This window comes from Podarcis cretensis, assembly GCF_951804945.1.
Source record: "Podarcis cretensis genome assembly, chromosome: Z".
In the NCBI taxonomy this organism is placed as follows: Eukaryota; Metazoa; Chordata; class Lepidosauria; order Squamata; family Lacertidae; genus Podarcis; species Podarcis cretensis.
The window spans coordinates 28,630,352-28,648,601 of record NC_137184.1 but is presented as its reverse complement, the minus strand read 5'-3'; the positions used below and the strand labels follow the sequence as shown (position 1 = coordinate 28,648,601).

At 44.2% G+C, this 18,250-nt stretch overlaps 1 protein-coding gene across 1 annotated transcript; it reads right to left on the bottom strand.

Moving 5' to 3' along the window:
• Positions 1–6,012: 6,012 nt before the first annotated feature.
• On the bottom strand, positions 6,013–13,086 carry LOC307207998 (DNA excision repair protein ERCC-6-like). Its single transcript, XM_079962287.1, has 2 exons — positions 12,979–13,086; positions 6,013–9,889 (listed from the first exon to the last, which is right to left on the bottom strand). The coding sequence occupies exons 1-2, from the start codon at positions 13,029–13,031 to the stop codon at positions 6,361–6,363; spliced, it is 3,582 nt and encodes a 1,193-aa protein (XP_079818413.1). The 5' UTR covers positions 13,032–13,086; the 3' UTR covers positions 6,013–6,360.
• Between the last annotated feature and the right edge of the window lie 5,164 nt (positions 13,087–18,250).

The window sequence follows — 18,250 nt, the reverse complement described above, 5'->3', positions numbered from 1 at the left end:
CTGGTCATTTCTTTGTCAGAGGGCAAACTGGCAAATTTAGCAGGGTATCAAATACTCCCCCCCTCACTGTATAAGGTCTGGCTTGGCATAAGGCAGTTTGTCCCCATGGAGTTGGCACTCCTGTACAACTATTATTATTCTCCTCGCAGAACCAGCCCTTTTGCTGTAAGTGATGAGAAAATGCAGAGAAAAGTGTGGAATAACTAGTGTCTGGTTTTTTCACATAGCCTTCCAGCAAACCAGTAAGAATGAATGTTCAGTAAACATTGGCCATTGTAGAACCCCAGCACCATAAATGTGCACAAGCCATCAGAACCAGTGTTCCAAAACAGGCCATCTTTAAGCAACCAGTCTGATAACAGAGAGGCTTGCCTTTTGATTCAGGATGCCTTGTGTCCAAAATATTACTCATGAATGAATCAACTACCTTGGACCAGCTGGGCAATGATGAATAAGCTACGGTTACAACAAGTCATTATGTTAAACAAAAGCCATGTTTCTCTGTTACTTACGCTGAGTAATACTATTAGTCTTTTACTTTCACATTGAAACTCAATGGGGGTCAAAGCACAGTGTTCCTGCCTATCAAAGAGTGCTAGTTGCTGAGCACTATACAGGTGGGGCTTAAACCAAAGGAAAGAGCAGTCATTTGGACCATAGAGCAACTATAGCTGTGGAGTGCTGTAGCTTTTTATTGCAAACTGTGCAATTCATTAAACCCCCATTAAAAGAGGAAATAAATAGTTTTATCAGACTCAGTATTACCCATGCCACTAAGGAACAACACAGGGCACCTTACATACCTTCATTTCAAAGCTTGCTCTTATTACGCCATACTATTAAAAAACAGCCCAATGTGTTTAGACATCCATTGTCAAGAGACTCGATTGAAACAGAGCTGTATGGATACAAAATTACCTGGGGCACATCTGCCATGTTCAGAGAACAGGAATGTCATCTTACTGAATCATACGAAGGGATGTGATACAGTATTTTGTGTAGAGAGCTGAGTTTGTTTCCCAGCCTGGGGACATAATGTAGCAAAACCTACAGGCTATGGCCTATTAGTCAGCATCATGTGTCCTCAGCTCCAGATTTCAGGTCTGGAGAATTTTAACACATGTTGAAAGATCAGGGCTTCTTTCTCACAGAGAAGACTTGACAACACTTTTCAAATGCATAGGGCAGCTAGAGAATGAGTAACAGTTTCCAACAGTGCAGTCCTATGCTTGCTTACTGAGACGTATATAAAAAGCTGACTTACAACAGGTCAAACAGCTGGAATATCTAATTCAGTCATTCATATTCCTAATTATTGTGTTTAGGACTGCATCACTATCAGCAGCAACAGATTCAGACTGGAGCCAACTGGGTTCCCCTCTCTCCCACAAAATTGCAAATATTTCATTCGCAATTCCTTTAGGTGTACACCTAAAAATATAACACATTGTTGGAAATGTTGTGGTCCACTATCACTCTCTGCAGGATTCCAGGGGGTTCCAAGCATTCACCCAGGCTTGTATTCCCCTTTGGGATCAAGGCATGGTGGAGAAATATGGTTTAACATGTATTTACAACATGGGTGCAGATGGAGGAAGTGCAGTTTATATCGTTTGCCTCTGAAGAGGGGCTTGTCTTTCACAGCAGTTCAGCAGCTTCTGGGGCATCCTAAACTCCATCTCTGTTCCTCTGCCACAGCATGTCTCCAGCCACTCCGCATGGCATCTGTCCTTGCCCCCGAGTTCTCCCCACTTCCTTTTTCTTGTTCCCAAAACACATTGCAAAATGCAACACTCCTTCTTCTGTCTGCTCATGACCCCCCTTCTCCAGTGTGCTCTCTCTCACTCATTCTCTCTCTCCCCCCTCCCTCTGTGCGTGTGTGTGTGTGTGTGTGTGTGTTTAAAGGACATCATTTTTTCCTGTGTGGCATTATGTCCACATTACTCTGGCAAACCTCATTTCACAGACTCAAGCATCTTCCTTTGGTGGGTCACCAACACCTTTGTCATGTTAAACTTCTTCCATCCCAGGTGATGCCCTGGTCTGGCAGACCAGCTTAACCTGCACGTTGCCGCTTCCACGCATGCATGTGATGTCATTTTGACCGTCTGCGCATGCACGAGCAGCGAAACCTGGAAGTAACGTGCTCTGTTACTTCTGGGTCGCCGCGGAGCGTAACCTGAAAATACTTATCCTGAAGCGTATTTATCCCGAGGTATGACTGTAATACAGAATCTGTAACAAGGAATAGACGGGAAATCTGGTAGATGTTATTTTATGTTTTGAAGGTCACTAGCTGATGTACTAGGGACGCGGGTGGCGCTGTGGGTTGAACCACAGAGCCTAGGACTTGCTGATCAGAAGGTCGGCAGTTCAAATCCCAATGATGGGGTGAGCTCCCATTGCTTGGTCCCTGCTCCTGCCAACCCAGCATTTCGAAAGTACATCAAAGTGCAAGTAGATAAATAGGTACCACTCCGTTGGGAAGGTAAACAGCGTTTCCGTGTGCTGCTCTGGTTCGCCTGAAGCGGCTTAGTCATGCTGGCCACATGACCCGGAAGCTGTACGCCGGCTCCCTCGGCCAATAAAGCGAGATGAGCGCCGCAACCCCAGAGTCAGCCACGACTGGACCTAATGGTCAGGGGTCCCTTTACCTTTAGCTGATGTACTAATTCTCTTTTTTTCTTTGGTGGTGATGGAAATTTATTTTCTTTTTCTGTATGGTGTGTTAATGTGAACAGTAACAATAAAATTTATTAAAGGGGGGGGGGCAAAATACAAACTATAAAATAACTTAATAAAATAGTGAAACAAAGCAAGAAACAATTATGCTCAAATTGAACTACTCCCTGCCCCGACTAAACATTTGTCCTATCCCAAAGAGAAAGAAAATAATATTTTTAAAAACCACCATTCGAGGTGCAGCAGATTAAGAAGACTTTTTAAACATTTAAAAACATTTTCACCACTTGCTGCAGAGAGCTGCTCAGAGTATGTGTGAGTGTAGGCCCCGTCCCTTGGGCGCCTGATGGAATTGGCTTGCAGGGGGAGTGGTCTTCCCAAACACTCACAGGAGCAGCAACAGCTGTATATTGGACTGTATCTGTAGGTTTCCCCCTCTGTGTCTAATAACTGGGGTTAAATAAGTGTTGTTTACTTTTTATAATACATGGAAGATGGATCTCCCTCAGGAGGTTCTGGACTCTCCTTCCTTGGAGGTTGGATGGTCATCTGTCATTGATGCTTTAGCATTCCATTATGTCCCTAACATTTTATGTAAATGTTTTGTATAAATTATAAAAATTATCAATAAAACATGTTCTATTTACAAACAAAACATTTAAATAGCTACCTTTCTATCAGTAGGATGGGGGGGGGCATGGGTGTAGCCAAGATTTTTGTTAGGGGGTCAGGCTTTTGTTAGGGGGGGCAGAACCTCAGATTTATATTTATTTTTACTTATTGGGAGGCAGCTGCCCCCCTCTGTTTTTTTTTTTTTAATTTTTAAAATTAATTTTCCAAGTTTATAACAGACATATCAACAAACAAGAAAAACATCAAAAAACAACAAACACACACAAAAAAACACATTTATCCTAACTGTAATAATCCCACTCTTGTTATCATTGTTGGGTGACTTCCTTGAATCCCCCCGGCTGAGTTTCCATATCAATCATTGTAGCAGTTTCCAAAACTATTTTCACATAATATTTACTTGGTCAATTAACAACTTTCTTTCTTTTCATTTTAACTTTTATCCATAGTCTTCTACATATCACATATTTAAATCCTAGGCCAATCTGTTACTCACAAGTAATTCTATTTAAGTTATCAGCTGCCCCCCTTTGGCTACGTCTGGGGAAGGCACAGGAAGGAAATCAGGTCAGAAGGGGGCCACGGTCAGAAAAAGTTTGGGAAACACTGGTTTAGAAAATCATTTAAGAGGTCCCTCAAAACCCTCAGGGGGTGGGTTTGGGAACCATTGTCCTAATCAACAGAGCTATTGGGTTCACAGGGGGATTATGACCTGCAACAGGCAGTAGCTTATGGAAAAATAATTACAACTCAACTTCTGGAAGGTTTGAAGAGGATCCTACTGATGATCCCAACACATACATACAGTAACTAATAATTTTAAAAGCAGGTTTGAGTAGTAAAGGCTTAGGGTTAAAGGTGAACCCTGAGCCTGAAAACTACTTCACTTAGAACACATTGGCATAACTTTTCAGTATAAAAATACATCCTGTGAAATCAATAGAGATGCTCTGATGCTTCAAAGCCAGAGGAGAATTTAGCCCTGGGAGACGATTCTGTGACGGAATGGAAGATCAATAGAACTTGACAGGCATGCAGCTGTGTTGCTTCCAGTGACGTTAAAGCCCATTTACCTCTTCTGAGGAGTGATGTCAGCTAGGCATGAGTCAGAGGAAAGCAGTAACCTTAGTCAGTGTTCTATATTTATAAATTCATGACAAAAGAATAGTACTCTAGCCAGGATTGGCTTGTTATTGTTGTATGTCAAACAAATGCATGTCCTTTGGGACATCAACCTATAGGGGTCTCTTATGGTAGAAAAAAATGGGATAAAATGTTAAAAGATTCTCAAGAAGTACATAAATGGTGATGGATCTCTGTTTAAAGCAGGAAACCTTTGGTCCTCCAGATGTTGTTATAAACTCCAGTTCCCATAAACTCTAGGCAGCATGGCCAAGGTAAGGGATGATGAGAGCTGGAGCCCAGACACATCCAGCGAGCGTATATTGGACAAGATAGACAGGAACACAATACTATATAGCTTTTCTGCAGCAAAACGTTTTTCACCAGGTAACACTCCAAGCACCTAGGTGCCACAAAGTATTCCGCCAGTCTTTCTCAACAGGGGATGAATACATATCCGAAACATTTTGAGGGTTTAGCTGACATTTAACAGAAGTGTGTAATATAGGAAGGATCTTGCATCAAACAAGAGTTGTGAAAGAATAGGAAAATGAGATTTTATATGAACAAAAAGATACTGTAAAGAGACACTCAAGTGTACTTATTTCTTGAGTATTATTCTTTTTCTTATTTTCGTTATATGGTTTGAGACCCAGCATGCTATCCAATTTCTGGTCTCTCTTCCCTTTCTTAATTTCAATGGCACTTATTCCCAGACACTGCTAGATTGCAACCTAGGATGGGGTAGGGGAGAACAAATTTTAAACCAAAATTTTTTAAGATAACTTTGACATCATACTGCATTTATTTTGTGTAAACCTGGTTAGAAGAATCAGAATAATCTCCTCTGAAATCTTTTTGAGAATGTCCAACAGTTAATGGGGAACATTTAATAGTACCAATCTTGCCTGCACCAAGCTTAGATTAGGTGAATTTTTATTTCATTAATACAATATCTCATTTTCATTTTATACACCTGTGATTTAAGGGATTCCTAACAGAACCAATCACCAGCAAGCACTTGGTTACCTCCTGCTTCAGGAGAGCTAAAAAAGCAAGATGAGCTAGTGGGCCCATTCATTCATTAAAAACATCAGTCTCTATTCTACCTGAACTCCAAAGCCATGCAAGAATTTGTTCGCTGCCCTTCCCACTTATTTATCTGTTAGATGTAATGCAGCCGAGCTCTAGTTTACCTTTCCCCTTTATTGCGCCAGTTTACTTTCTTCAGGGAACTTTATTGCGCCAGTTTACTTTCTTCAGGGAACTTTTAGTATGAGGAGCATTTGGTTTCCAGCTGTGAACATAGAAACAGTCCAAATATAGGTTTGGACATTTTGGTGAGAACTAAGCCTCTGAAGCAGAGGCAGGAACTTTTAAACCTCACATCAGCCCCAGCCAGTATGCCCAAGTGATGCCAGGGACTATGAGAGGTGTGATCCAGCAATGTTTTGGCGAGCACAGGCTCCCTATATCTACTTGGAAAGAAATGACTCCTTGCCTTCTGTGGGAACAAAGAAGTAGATGGCACTTAACTAAAATGTGGTAAAAGAAAGAGCAACTAATACAATAGGCTTTCAAGGTTAAACCAGGTTTATTTTAAAATCTTAACAGCTAGTTTTTACAAAAAAAGAGAGAGACATACACACACCCCAAGTGAAAGAAGCTGGGCCTTAAATGTTACAGATCAATGTCAGAAGCAATTTCCCTCAAAGTGCAGGTTCATCTTTCCACTGCTGTGATTGGATGAAAATCTGCTCTGGAAGGAATCAATAAAAGGTTACCATAAAAGGGGTGAGTGTAACAGTATAAAAACTCTGGAAACTGCTGTAGTAAAACTCTAGCTTTGCTCTCAGACTCTATCATTTCACTGGATGGCTCCTTTTCCAGCCACTCCAACTCCTAATCACAATAGTCCAGAGTTTATTCTGCTTCAAGGTAAAGCTTAAAGGAATCTTCACAAGACATCGAACTGGTGGATTCAATGGTCTCTGCAATATCCTCCACCTGATCCAATAGGATACTAGCAAGGGATTTTCGTGAAGCGGTTGATCTTCTTCCACTAACTATTATCCTAGGAGAGAAACAAAGGCTGGTTGTGGACAATTTAGACTTTGGCGTTGACATGATATCAGGTAGTTTGTTTGTGGGAGATTCTTGTCTGTGCTTGCTATCATCCCAATCAGTTATAAAACAATCATCATCCTCTTCATTATCTGAAACGATTATTTTAACGGGCATATTTTTATGCTGAAAAGAAAGCTCACTGTTGTTCATCAACACATCATCAGAGCCCCCAATAACCATAGATCCCATTATACTTTTGCTGGCTTGGAGACTTCTGTTGTCCGAATTTTCCTGAAGCCAAGAGTGAGCCCAAGAGCTACAGTGGCTATTCAGTGGAAATCTTGTGTTCTCTGTATCCTTCAATGACATTTCCACTCCTGAGATATCTTGCAACTGATCCTCGGAATCTTCTAAGACAAGTCTGAAATCACACTGGGGAGAACCAGATAGAACCTCACCAACCATTATTACACTCATTCCAGATTTCTGCGCAAAACTGAGGTCTGACATTTTACTGGTCTGCAGTTGAGATGCTTCTGAGGCACCTGGCTCAGCAACTTCACCTGCCTCTCCATGTGGACTTGTAGGAACATTGAGAGACATGTCAGTCTCGCCTTGTTGCTTGACATTGTTAGACACATACTCTGATGACTGCTGCAATGGGACCCCTTGGATATCAGTAAGCATGCCATTTGCCTCGACAGGAGGGTCATGGCAGATTGTTTGAAGTTCAGAACTGCAGTTTACCTGGAAAGACAAGTGAGCTTGAGAAGAAGAGGATACATGACTTTGATCATGGTTTTGAGTAGTTTGTAGATCATCATCAGGCACATAGTGAAATGACTGCTGCAGTGGGGCCACTTGGGCATCGTTAAACTTGCCATTTGCCTCGGCAGGTGGGTCATGGGAAACCACCTGACATGCAGGGCTGCAGTTCTCCTTGTAAGATAATGGATGATCTTGAGTAAAAGAAGATATAGGAGTTACTTCTTGTGGACTGGCTGGTTTGCATTCTTCGTTCATGGATGCAGAGATATCCATATTAGTTATGTTCTGAAGCACTCGTTCATCTTCCTCAATAAGTAGCTCTGTCATCTTAGAACTCACATTGACAATGTCATCATCACTGCCACCTACAAGACTGATATTCTCACTGCTTGTGGGTTCATCAGTTACAGGTGGGACGAGAGCATAATTCGGAGAAGGCTTTGATGGCTTTTTATTTGGCTGGGTGGACAATTCCATTTCTCTCAGCCATGCCCCTTCAGTTGTGTTTCGGAGGTTTCCCATCAGTTGGTCCTTTAGCTGGGATTCCAGCTGTACCAGCTCTTGGGCTTTCTGTACCCTGTGTTCAATGTCCATGAGGACTTCTTCATCCTCAACTTCATCTCCATGAACCGCTTCATGTGTGTACATTAAGTCATGGTCTGATATGCCAAATATATCCAGTGAATGGAGATACGCAATGTGCTTGTCCAGCTGCTTATCTGTTTTTCTTTGGCTTGCATGCAAAGACTGAAGCTGGAGCTGTGTTACTGAGCTTTGAGTATCTCCCAGTGTGAACAACTCCCTTAGTTCTTGCATAGTGAAATATCTGTATGGGTCTTTCCTATCTCCCATGCTTTGTCGGATTAATGAGTCTTTGAATACTTGCCTTCTGTAGATTTTCTCCTCCACTGTCCCACAGCTAATTAGCCGGTAGATTACAACATTGTCCTTCTGCCCTATCCTGTAAACCCTGTCTACAGCCTGAGCATCTGTAGCTGGATTCCAGCTAGGATCAAAAATCACCACCCTGGTAGCTGCTGTTAAGGTTAGACCAACCCCACCGACTTGGGTAGTAAGCAGAAACACAGAGTACTCTTTGCTCTTCTGAAAGACACTAATTCTCCTTTTTCGCTCCTCCAACTGGCTTACTGTTCCATCAATGCGCATTAGCTTAAAGCACCTGTGAGTCAAGATGCGCTCTATAATATCCAGCATTTTTCTTGAATGAGAAAACACCAGTGTTCTGTGCCCCTCCTCCTGCAATCTTTCCAGCAGGGCCATGAGGAAGGACAGCTTTCCTGATTCCGCCATCAGAGTCTCATCCAAAATGTTCCTAAGGTTTCTCTTCATGCTGGAAGGCTCATCGTTTTCATCACCATCCACCATATTATAATTGGGAGCTTCCAGACCAAGTTTGCTACATGCTTGTGCTGACAACAGCCTGGGGTGATCACAGAGTTTCTTCAAGACATTCAGTTCAGCAAGTGGGGACCTTGTGGTCATTAACAACTTTTGGATATGATCCAGAGACAGAAAGTCCCTATATATTTCTTTTTGTATGGGTGATAAGTATACCCACACAATGAAGTCGTTTTTTCTGGGCAGAGAAGGCATTTCAGAAGCAACAGTCTTGCTCTGATATTCTGGGAGACTGATTTTGAGTTCAGGCTTAGCTTTGTTCTGTAGTTCATCTTTACTCCGTCTTAGGAAATATGGCTTGATTATGGACATCAGGTTTTCAGAGATCTTAAGTCCCAGTGCTTTTTCTTCCTGGGTTGCATTCTTTGTCCTGGCTCTTATGATAGGTTTTTCATATTCCATCCCGAAGGTTTTCATCGTGCCTAGAAGCGATCCCTGACAAGCAAAGTCAAAAAGAGCCCAGAGTTCTTTTAGGTTGTTTTGGACTGGAGTGCCTGTGAGCAGGATGCGGTTTTGAGCAGGGATAGCATGCACAGATTTTGTCGTTTTGGCAGATGGTGTTTTAATTTTATGAGCTTCGTCAAGGATGACGTAGTCCCAGATGAACTCCTTCCCATCAAAGCTCGATAACTGCTGCCAACTGCTGAGGACCAGCTGATAAGTCGTGAGCAAGATACCACTCCTCTTCTGGATCCTCTTTAGATTTCTCTCACATTCATACTTGTTGGGTCCATGAAAGACACTCACTCGCAGCCCAGGAGTCCACTTGGCAAACTCTTTAAGCCAGTTGCTCAAAAGGCTAGGTGGCATAATTAACAGCACAGTCCGAATGAGTTCTTCATCAAACATGCCCGAGAGGAAAGCAATGATCTGAATGGTTTTCCCCAAGCCCATGTCATCTGCAAGGATACCGCCTTTCCTTCCATCGCGGTATAAACTGTATAAGAAGGCAACCCCTTCTCTCTGGTGGTCAAATAGCTTGTCATGTATTTCTCCAAACAACATTAGTCCACTCTGACAGACGTCCACAAAGACATCATCTTCCTGATCCAGGGCTAGTGAAGCTAATGCTTCCTCAACTTTTTTCATTTTTCTTGTCAGCTTTTCACAGGGATAGATTTGATGAGCCTTCCTCAGAAGGCAGAGAGATTCCTCCAGATTGCCATTTTTTGCTTCCTGCTTTGCTTGGGAGACAAATCTGCAAAATATAAAGTTTGAAGAGTCAGAAATACCCTGCAAAAATCAACTCAGGGTCTTAAAATGTAGGAAGGACAGTAGCACCCATGCATTTGATTCACACAATATAGCATGCCTACAAAACAACTGTCATTTATTGTTTATTATTTATTTTCACACACATATATAGTATGTAGCGAGCTACAAAAATCACAAATTTAATAGTAAAAATAAATCAAATATCAAAGAGATAAACACAATAGCTCTAAAAACTCAGAGACCACTCACACACAGCATTAGAAATTATATAAAAAATTGGGACCAGTTTACTAGAATCATTTACTTGCTCCATGTGTTCTAGCTCAAGCACTTTGATCTGCAAGACTTGCACTTCTATAAGTGCCATATAATGTTCATTCTGCATTTGCTAGGAGTTTATCTTTCAGCGTGGCACCATGTATGCTCTCCTTTCCAATCAATGCTAGACAGATAGCCTTACTTTCTGATATTAGACATCAGCTAAAATCCTTTTTTTAATTCAGAAATCCTGTCCAGACACATATTAGTCTACCAATATTTGCTGAATTCATTTGTGTATTACTGATAATTGTTTTATCCACACTGCTTAAAGATTTGTTTAAAGATCCACACTGCTTAAAGATTAAGCAGTTTCTAAAGAAATAAATATAAAATATTAAAACCTTTGTGGAATAAAAAGATGTTCAACACTAGGGTTGCAATATTTTATTTCATAAAGTGAAAACCGGACACAAAAGTTGTTGAGCTTTTTTCTTTAGTCAAATTTGTTGAGCTTGTTTTGCAAAATCTCAACTAGAAAAACATTGCCGTTTTTGAGCTATTTTTAAGGAAATTCACCAAAATCTAGACTTCTGACATGGGTTGCCAAACCTCTGGATTTTCCTGGACATTTCTGTGATTTCTGCCCAGACCCTGTTTCCAACTGTCTTATTCCATCTAACACCCAAAGATCACTTCAACTCAATGGGACTTGCTTTTGAGTAGACTAAATAGGATTGCGTTGGAAAAATTAGAAGTGAAGTTTTGGTAAGTTTCTCCAGAGAGAATTAGGCCTCATCTGCCCAAGGACACAGTATTTTGGATGGTGTCAGTGCAGTTCCACAAGACCTCACCTGACTTATGCATTTAAATCTCTAAGAAACCACTTTAAATTGTCATGGCTACCCCTAAAGAATTCTGGGAACTGTAGTTTGTTAAGGGTGTTGAGAGTTGTTAGAAGATCCCTGTTTTCCACATAGCAATCCCTCTTCCCAGGGAACCAGTGTAGCTCTATGAGGAAAATAGGGGTATTCTAACAACTCTGTGAAGTGAATCAGGAGACTCTCAGCACCATCAGAAGGCTTTAGGAGAAGACATGGCTGTTTCAGTTGGTATGATAGTGCTTAAATCTATAGCACAGGTCTTACAGAACTGCAGTGACACCACCAAAAGTCTCTCTCTCTCTTTTTAAAAAGGCGAAATCACAGGATTAACCATGCCATTGAGCTTTTATCATCAATGGGAAACCTCTGGCCCAACCTCTGGTTCTAATTAGGCCCAGTATGGGTCCTAATCTGAACACAATGTTGTGGGGCAGGTACAGATGTGATTGCAAAGGAACAATCAGGAACTTAAAGTGAGCAGAAGTAAAAACACCAACACAGTAATCCTTATATTTGCAAAGCTGGATATTTAGCAGATACTTCGTAGATTTTATATTTTAAAAATATAGAGGAATGTTGCTTCTTTGCCTCAGCAGCTTTTCATGCATCATGAAATATTTTTTACACCTAGCAGAACATAACCTGATTAAGGCTGCAGTCCTATGAGAGTAAGTACCATTGAATTCACTGATATAGTCATACCTCAGGTTGAAGTAGCTTCAGCTTGAGCGTTTTCGGTTGCGCTCTGTGGTGACCCAGAAGTAACAGAACACGTTACTTCCAGGTTTCGCCACTCGCGCAAATGCTCAAAATGACGTCACGCACATGCGCAAAGCGCGGGTTGCGTTCGCTTCAGGATGCGAACGGGGATCCGGAACGGATTCCGTTCGCATCCAGAGGTACCACTGTATATACTTCTGAGTGGACATTGTAGTGTTAGGGCAGAGGCACACCACATATTTAAAGCACATGGCTTCCAACAAGGAATCCTGAGAAATGTAGTTCCCCTCAAAGAGCTACTCATAACAAATTATAGTTCCCATGATTCTTTGGGGGAAGCAATGTGCTTTAAAAGCATTCAGTGGGTATCTTAAAAATGGTAGATTTTGGAGGTTCTGCTTTTTCTCTGTACACACCCTTTAACATCCAGCATGAAGAACTCAGAAAGCTTGTACAGTCATACCTCGGGTTAAATATGCTTCGGGGTGAATATTTTCGGGTTGCGCTCCACGGCGACCCGGAAGTAATGGAGCTCGTTACTTCCGGGTTTCACCGCTCGCGCATGCCCAGACGCTCAAAATGATGTCACGCGTGGAAGCGGCAACCCGCGCATGTGCAGAAGCAGGTTGCGTTCGCTTCAGGATGCAAACGGGGCTCCAGAACGGATACCGTTCGCATCCAGAGGTACCACTGTATGCTATACTTTAGGACATTCTGAGTGGTGGAAATAAAGCTATTCTGTACTGGGTCCCCACCTCTTCCTCATAAAAATAAGCCAGCAGGGCTACATACATTTTACTATTGTTATTTTGAATAACTTTCTGACCTGCTGTTATTTTAACACTATTAATTGTTTTTGCTCCTGTTTTACATCCTGGAATTTTAACACTGCATTTTTTAGATCTGCTGCAACCTGCCAAGGGAACTTGTGCACCCTGAAATGTGAGCTAGTAATCATTGAAATAACTGTTATTAAATATTTCGAATATCACAGCTCCGCAAAGTAACCATACCCAGGTGTATTCAGAAGTAAGACCAACTGAGTCCACCGGGCAAGTGCTAGGATTGTACAGTCTTGACTCCCACTTGCCCAGGAGAAACGGCGTTATCACATTTCTTATCCGGGGAAGGAGAAACGCTCTGGAATCTTAGCTCAGAAGTAAACCTTAAATGCAGAATCACCCTCCCGTTCCAAATCCTTTTCGTTTACCTCCGGTACTGTTCATCCCGCTCAGGATTATCAGTGCCCAACGGCTCAGCCATACTTTCGCAGCAGAAACAAACACGGAACCGGCTGCCAGTGAGATTTCAAAACTGCGCGGCAAGCAGCAGCTTCTACTTCCTTAACCTTCCCAGCCTATCACTGAGCGGAATGCAAATGAGGCACGAAGTTTTTAGCCTTTCAGCTCGTTCCGAACACAGAGGAGGCGTTCTCATTCCAGAAGGAGGTGGCGGCTCATTCAATGTTTATTCGTTCATTCACACCATTCATTCATTCATTCGCACCACTGAGATAAAAATGTAGAGTCACAATTCAGATGTGTGGAAGTTCGGTTCCTGGTTTTGTTTTACTCCGGCTGCTACCGCGCCGCCGTTAAGTGACCATACAAAACCTTGAAGAATGTATGATTTGGGGGCAAGAGCTGTGACTGGAGAAGAAAAGAGCATTTATGCTCTTCCTAATTCAGATCGTATTTCGTATGAAATATATGATTTAGGCTTTAATGAGACTTACTTCTGAGTAGGCCAGCACAGTACTTTACAGTTAAACCGCAGTACTGTACTCGGAGTACTGTACTATTCATGTATTCATAATGAAGTCTCATCGACAGCATTGGATTCACAGGATAATAGCCTGCAACTTTTTAGCCATTTAAAAATCACTCTACAGGCAATTAAAGAATCCTGTGCCACAGTGTCCTGTAGCAGTTAGAATGTTGGAGGCCAGGATTCAAATCCCTGCTGATCCATGAAACTTAGAAGGTTACCTTGGGCCAGCCACAGTCTCTCAGCCTAGCCTACCTCACAGGGTTGTTGTAAGGATAAAATGGGGATGAAAAGAACAATGTACTGCCACTTTTGAGCTTCAACATTCTCACTTTGCGATCTCCAATATACTGTTCTATTCATTGCATTACCAACAGCGCAATCCTAACCATATATGAAAATAGAGACAGTCCAGAAGCCCCTCATGTTTACTCAGACTCAGGAGTGCCAACTTGGCCCCACAACCATGGGTGCTTGGGACTGTGGGTGCCATGCAGCGTGCATGGCCCTGGCACAAAAATTTGTGGGTGCCCGGCCTCTTCGTGAGGAATTATGTGGGTGCTCGGGCACCCACATAATGTCGAATGAGATTGTCTTCCAATCTTCCAACAGTGTGTCCTTAAGTGACTGTGGAGGCCAATTCTGGATTCACACACCCTTCCACATTGGGGACATAGGTTTCCAGGTGGAAATTGATCAAGGTGAGGATTTGACAAACGTGCCTTCCTAGGTTTTCTGTCACCCAGGTCAAATACCCATGCCCCGGATGTGTGTTTGCAGACATACAAACAAACACATACACACACCTCAATACATTTATTCATAAAGGGCATAAAAAGTAGGTAATATATCATTTTAATGCAAAGGAATCCTAGGAAGAACTATGACTGCCTGACCAAAGTCAAAAAGATCATCCCTTTCTAGTAAAAGCAAATTGTTTGTCAAAAGTAGAACTTCCATGTGCAGCAATTGTCTATCTGAGGTCAGGTTTTGAATTGAACACCGTCCAACCATCTCGTCCTCTGTCGTCCCCTTCTTGTGCCCTCAATCTTTCCCAACATCAGAGTCTTTTCCAGGGAGTCTTCTCTTCTCATGAGGTGGCCAAAGTATTGGAGCCTCAGCTTCACGATCTGTCCTTCCAATGAGCACTAAGGGCTGATTTCCTTCAGAATGGAGAGGTTTGATCTTCTTGCAGTCCATGGGACTCTCAAGAGTCTCCTCCAGCACCATAATTCAAAAGCATCAATTTTTCGGCGATCAGCTCTCACTTCCATACATCACTACTGGGAAAACCATAGCTTTAACTATACAGACCTTTGTTGGCAAGGTGATGTCTCTGCTTTTTAAGATGCTGTCTAAGTTTGTCATCGCTTTTCTCCCAAGAAGCAGGCGTCTTTTAATTTCGTGACTGCTGTCACCCTAAGGATCATCTAGTCCAGGGGTTTTCAACCACTATGCTGGGGTGCCTTGAATGGTGGTTAGGGGTGCCGCGGGCAACGCTGGCCTCTGTCCCTCTTTCCTTCCCTCCCTCCTCTGAAACCCTCTTGCATCTCTGCTTACAGAAAGGTTTGCACAGCTGTTTGTTGCAACCCTGGCTACAAGCTCTCCAGGTGAATGGTGCCTCTGGGGCTGGCCAGGGGGTGCTGGTGGCCAGGAACTGAGGCGCCCTCGGAGTAAGCAAGCACGTGGGTGAGGGAACCCAGCCAGCTAGTCTACCAGTCCCTGCTGTTGGAAATGGACAGACAAGTGGGAGGCCAGGTTGGCAAGCAGGCACTGCGCTGGCCGTTATTGTGCTTGCTGTGTGCAAGGCTTGCCTTGGAGCTGAGTGCTGAGTGCTGAAGGCTTTTCCTCTATGCAGTCCCAGCAGTGCCCACTGCTGCCACCGCTGCTTCCCAAGGTAAGGTTCACCTTTGGCCAGTCTCCATTGGGTCACTAAGTCTCCGTTGGGTCACTAAGGCTGGGGGCATCTTCTTCCCAGGCCCCTGTGGGGCAGTATGAGGAAGTACTTCTTTTTGGGGAGGAGGGGGGCAGCTTAGAGACCAGGGCAGCAGCAGCCACTGCCTGGAGCAGCGGTGGAGGAAGCCGCTCAGGCGCCTGGGGTGGTGCGCCCAGGGGTGGGGCAAGCTGCCCATAGGGGCAGGGCACACCACGGAACTCTGGAGTCTGCCTGCCTCCTCCCACTCAGCCACTCTAAAGCTGGGGTGGAGGTGGCGAGCAGACCGTTTGGGCAGCACACAGCCTGCGTGCTCTCAAGCCACCGCGTCACTCCCAGGAGAGATGTGTGGCTCGGGCACACTGCAGGCCCTATGGTGAGTGCCGCGCGGCAGTTTGTCACCCCTCTCACTGGTGACACCCGGGGTGGCCCGCACCCACCACACACCCCTTCCTCAGCCCCTGGCCTGGAGGACTCCCAAGGAGAGGGGGGAGGAGAGGGGGGGAGGGAACATTCCACAAGGGAGTGTGTTCGAAAAAGGGTGAGATGCTTCCAGCTCTGCAAGCAAGGGGTGACATAACTCGGCTCCTGAGCCCCACAGGGTGCCGCACAAAGAATGTAGTTGGTCAAGGGATCCATGGACTTATAAAGGTTGAAAACCTCCGATCCAGGCCAACTGATTCTCTTCCTCAGCTTCCTGCCCCTCCCTCTATCCCTCCAGAAATTCTTTCTCATACAGTAGCAAACCCACAGGGGATTTCTATTTTCTGCTTCGCTGGGGAGAACCACACAGCCTTTCCAGATTTTCCAGCTCCCCCTCAGCCTGGATGGAGTTGTAAATGAGCCTTCTTCAGCTTCATGGGGAAAGGCAAAGGGTGGAATTTGTGACTACCTTTCACTTTTTCATCTTTCTCTCTGGCTGAAGCCCAGACATCCTGGGAGGCTGGGAGTCTCAATGGCGCCCTTATGGAGGTTTCACCTGGAGCAGAAACCCTTGTTAGACCCACTCCCTAGCCATGGCTCTGCCTTCCTCTTAGCTTATTTCTCCCTTTTATCCTGATTTTGTGCTTCTTCAAAGTTCATGATGCCTTTGGTAGAGGCTATTCTCCAATTGGAATGCTTGCAGGCCAGTGATTCCCAGTTGTCAGTGTTTATACTACATTTTTAAAGATTTGCCTTGAGAGCGTCTTTGCACCTTTCTTATGTAACATAAAGCAGTAATCTGGAATGCTCAGTAAGAAAGCTAATGAAATGAAAATCTAGACAGATGTTTCCCACTTCCTGGCTTCTTTGGTTTCTTGTTTCCTTCTTTTGCCTGAGGCTACTGGCCAGGGAGATGAAGGTGGCTGAAACTGTTTCATCAAGTGAAGTTAAACATACACCCAACTTCAGAGGAAAACTTCAGCCAAGACTGCAGGGTGTTCATAAAATGGCAGAAAATCAGCAGAATGAATTGTCAGCTTGGAGCAGGGAGAGGTTCAGTGATGGACATTAATGTAATATACCTGCTTATCACTTCCTGTGGATTTTTTTGGGGGGGTGGGAGGGAATCGGATGAATACTAAACTTGCAATCCTACACTTAACAGGGGGCAAACTCTATTGAATTCAGTGGGATTTAACCTTTAGTAGACATGCATGTGTTAAGTCGTGGGTGAACATATCAGACGACACAGCGATTCTTCAGACAGCTCTTGTTTATTCACAGGCCAGAACAGAACTGGGCTGAAGGGTTCAGCCAGCCTGCTTATATACAGCTCCACTACAAACAACAGTAAAAACTTTCTGTAACTATCCAATCACTGACTGTCACTTTCAATTCCTTATTTGCATAAGTGGACCTGAGTGAAAACTATCCCCCTGATGACCCAGGGTGCGAACTTCAGTACATAACAGCATGATTATCCTTCTGCAGGCTGTTTGCATCACAGTCTCATAACAGATTCTAGCAAAATTAACATTTGTGCTAACAAGCCGGAGGGGAGTGGGAGGCAGTAAAGAGAACCAGAGTGGTTGAAACTAACCTGAACATAGGCGCCAACACCCTGATGCCCTGGGTGCCCAAGCACCCACAGCCCCAGGCACCCCAGGCACCCACAGCCCCAGGCACCCATGGTTGTGGGGCCAAGCTGGCAGTCCTGAACATGAAAGTTGTGAATGGTGGGTTTGTTGTTTTTTGTTGTTTTTAAATATTCCTGTTTTAAATGTTTTTAAAGACAGAATCCGTGTGCGACTTCCGTGTGCGACTCTGGCTCGCCAGAGCAGCGATGTCACGCTGGCCACGTGACCCGGAAGTGTCTCCGGACAGCGCTGGCCCCTGGCCTCTTAAGTGAGATGGGCGCCCAACCCCAGAGTCTGTCAAGACTGGCCCGTATGGGCAGGGGGACCTTTACCTTTACCTGGACGCAGGTGGCGCTGTGGGTTAAAGCCTCAGCGCCTAGGACTTGCCGATCGAAAGGTCGGCGGTTCGAATCCCTGCGGCGGGGTGCGCTCCCGCTGCTTGGTCCCAGCGCCTGCCAACCTAGCAGTTCGAAAGCACCTCCAGGTGCAAGTAGATAAATAGGGACCGCTTACCAGCGGGAAGGTAAACGGCGTTTCCGTGTGCGACTCTGGCTCGCCAGAGCAGCGATGTCACGCTGGCCACGTGACCCGGAAGTGTCTCCGGACAGCGCTGGCCCCTGGCCTCTTAAGTGAGATGGGCGCACAACCCCAGAGTCTGTCAAGACTGGCCCGTATGGGCAAGGGTACCTTTACCTTTACCTTTAAAGACAGAATCATAGAAT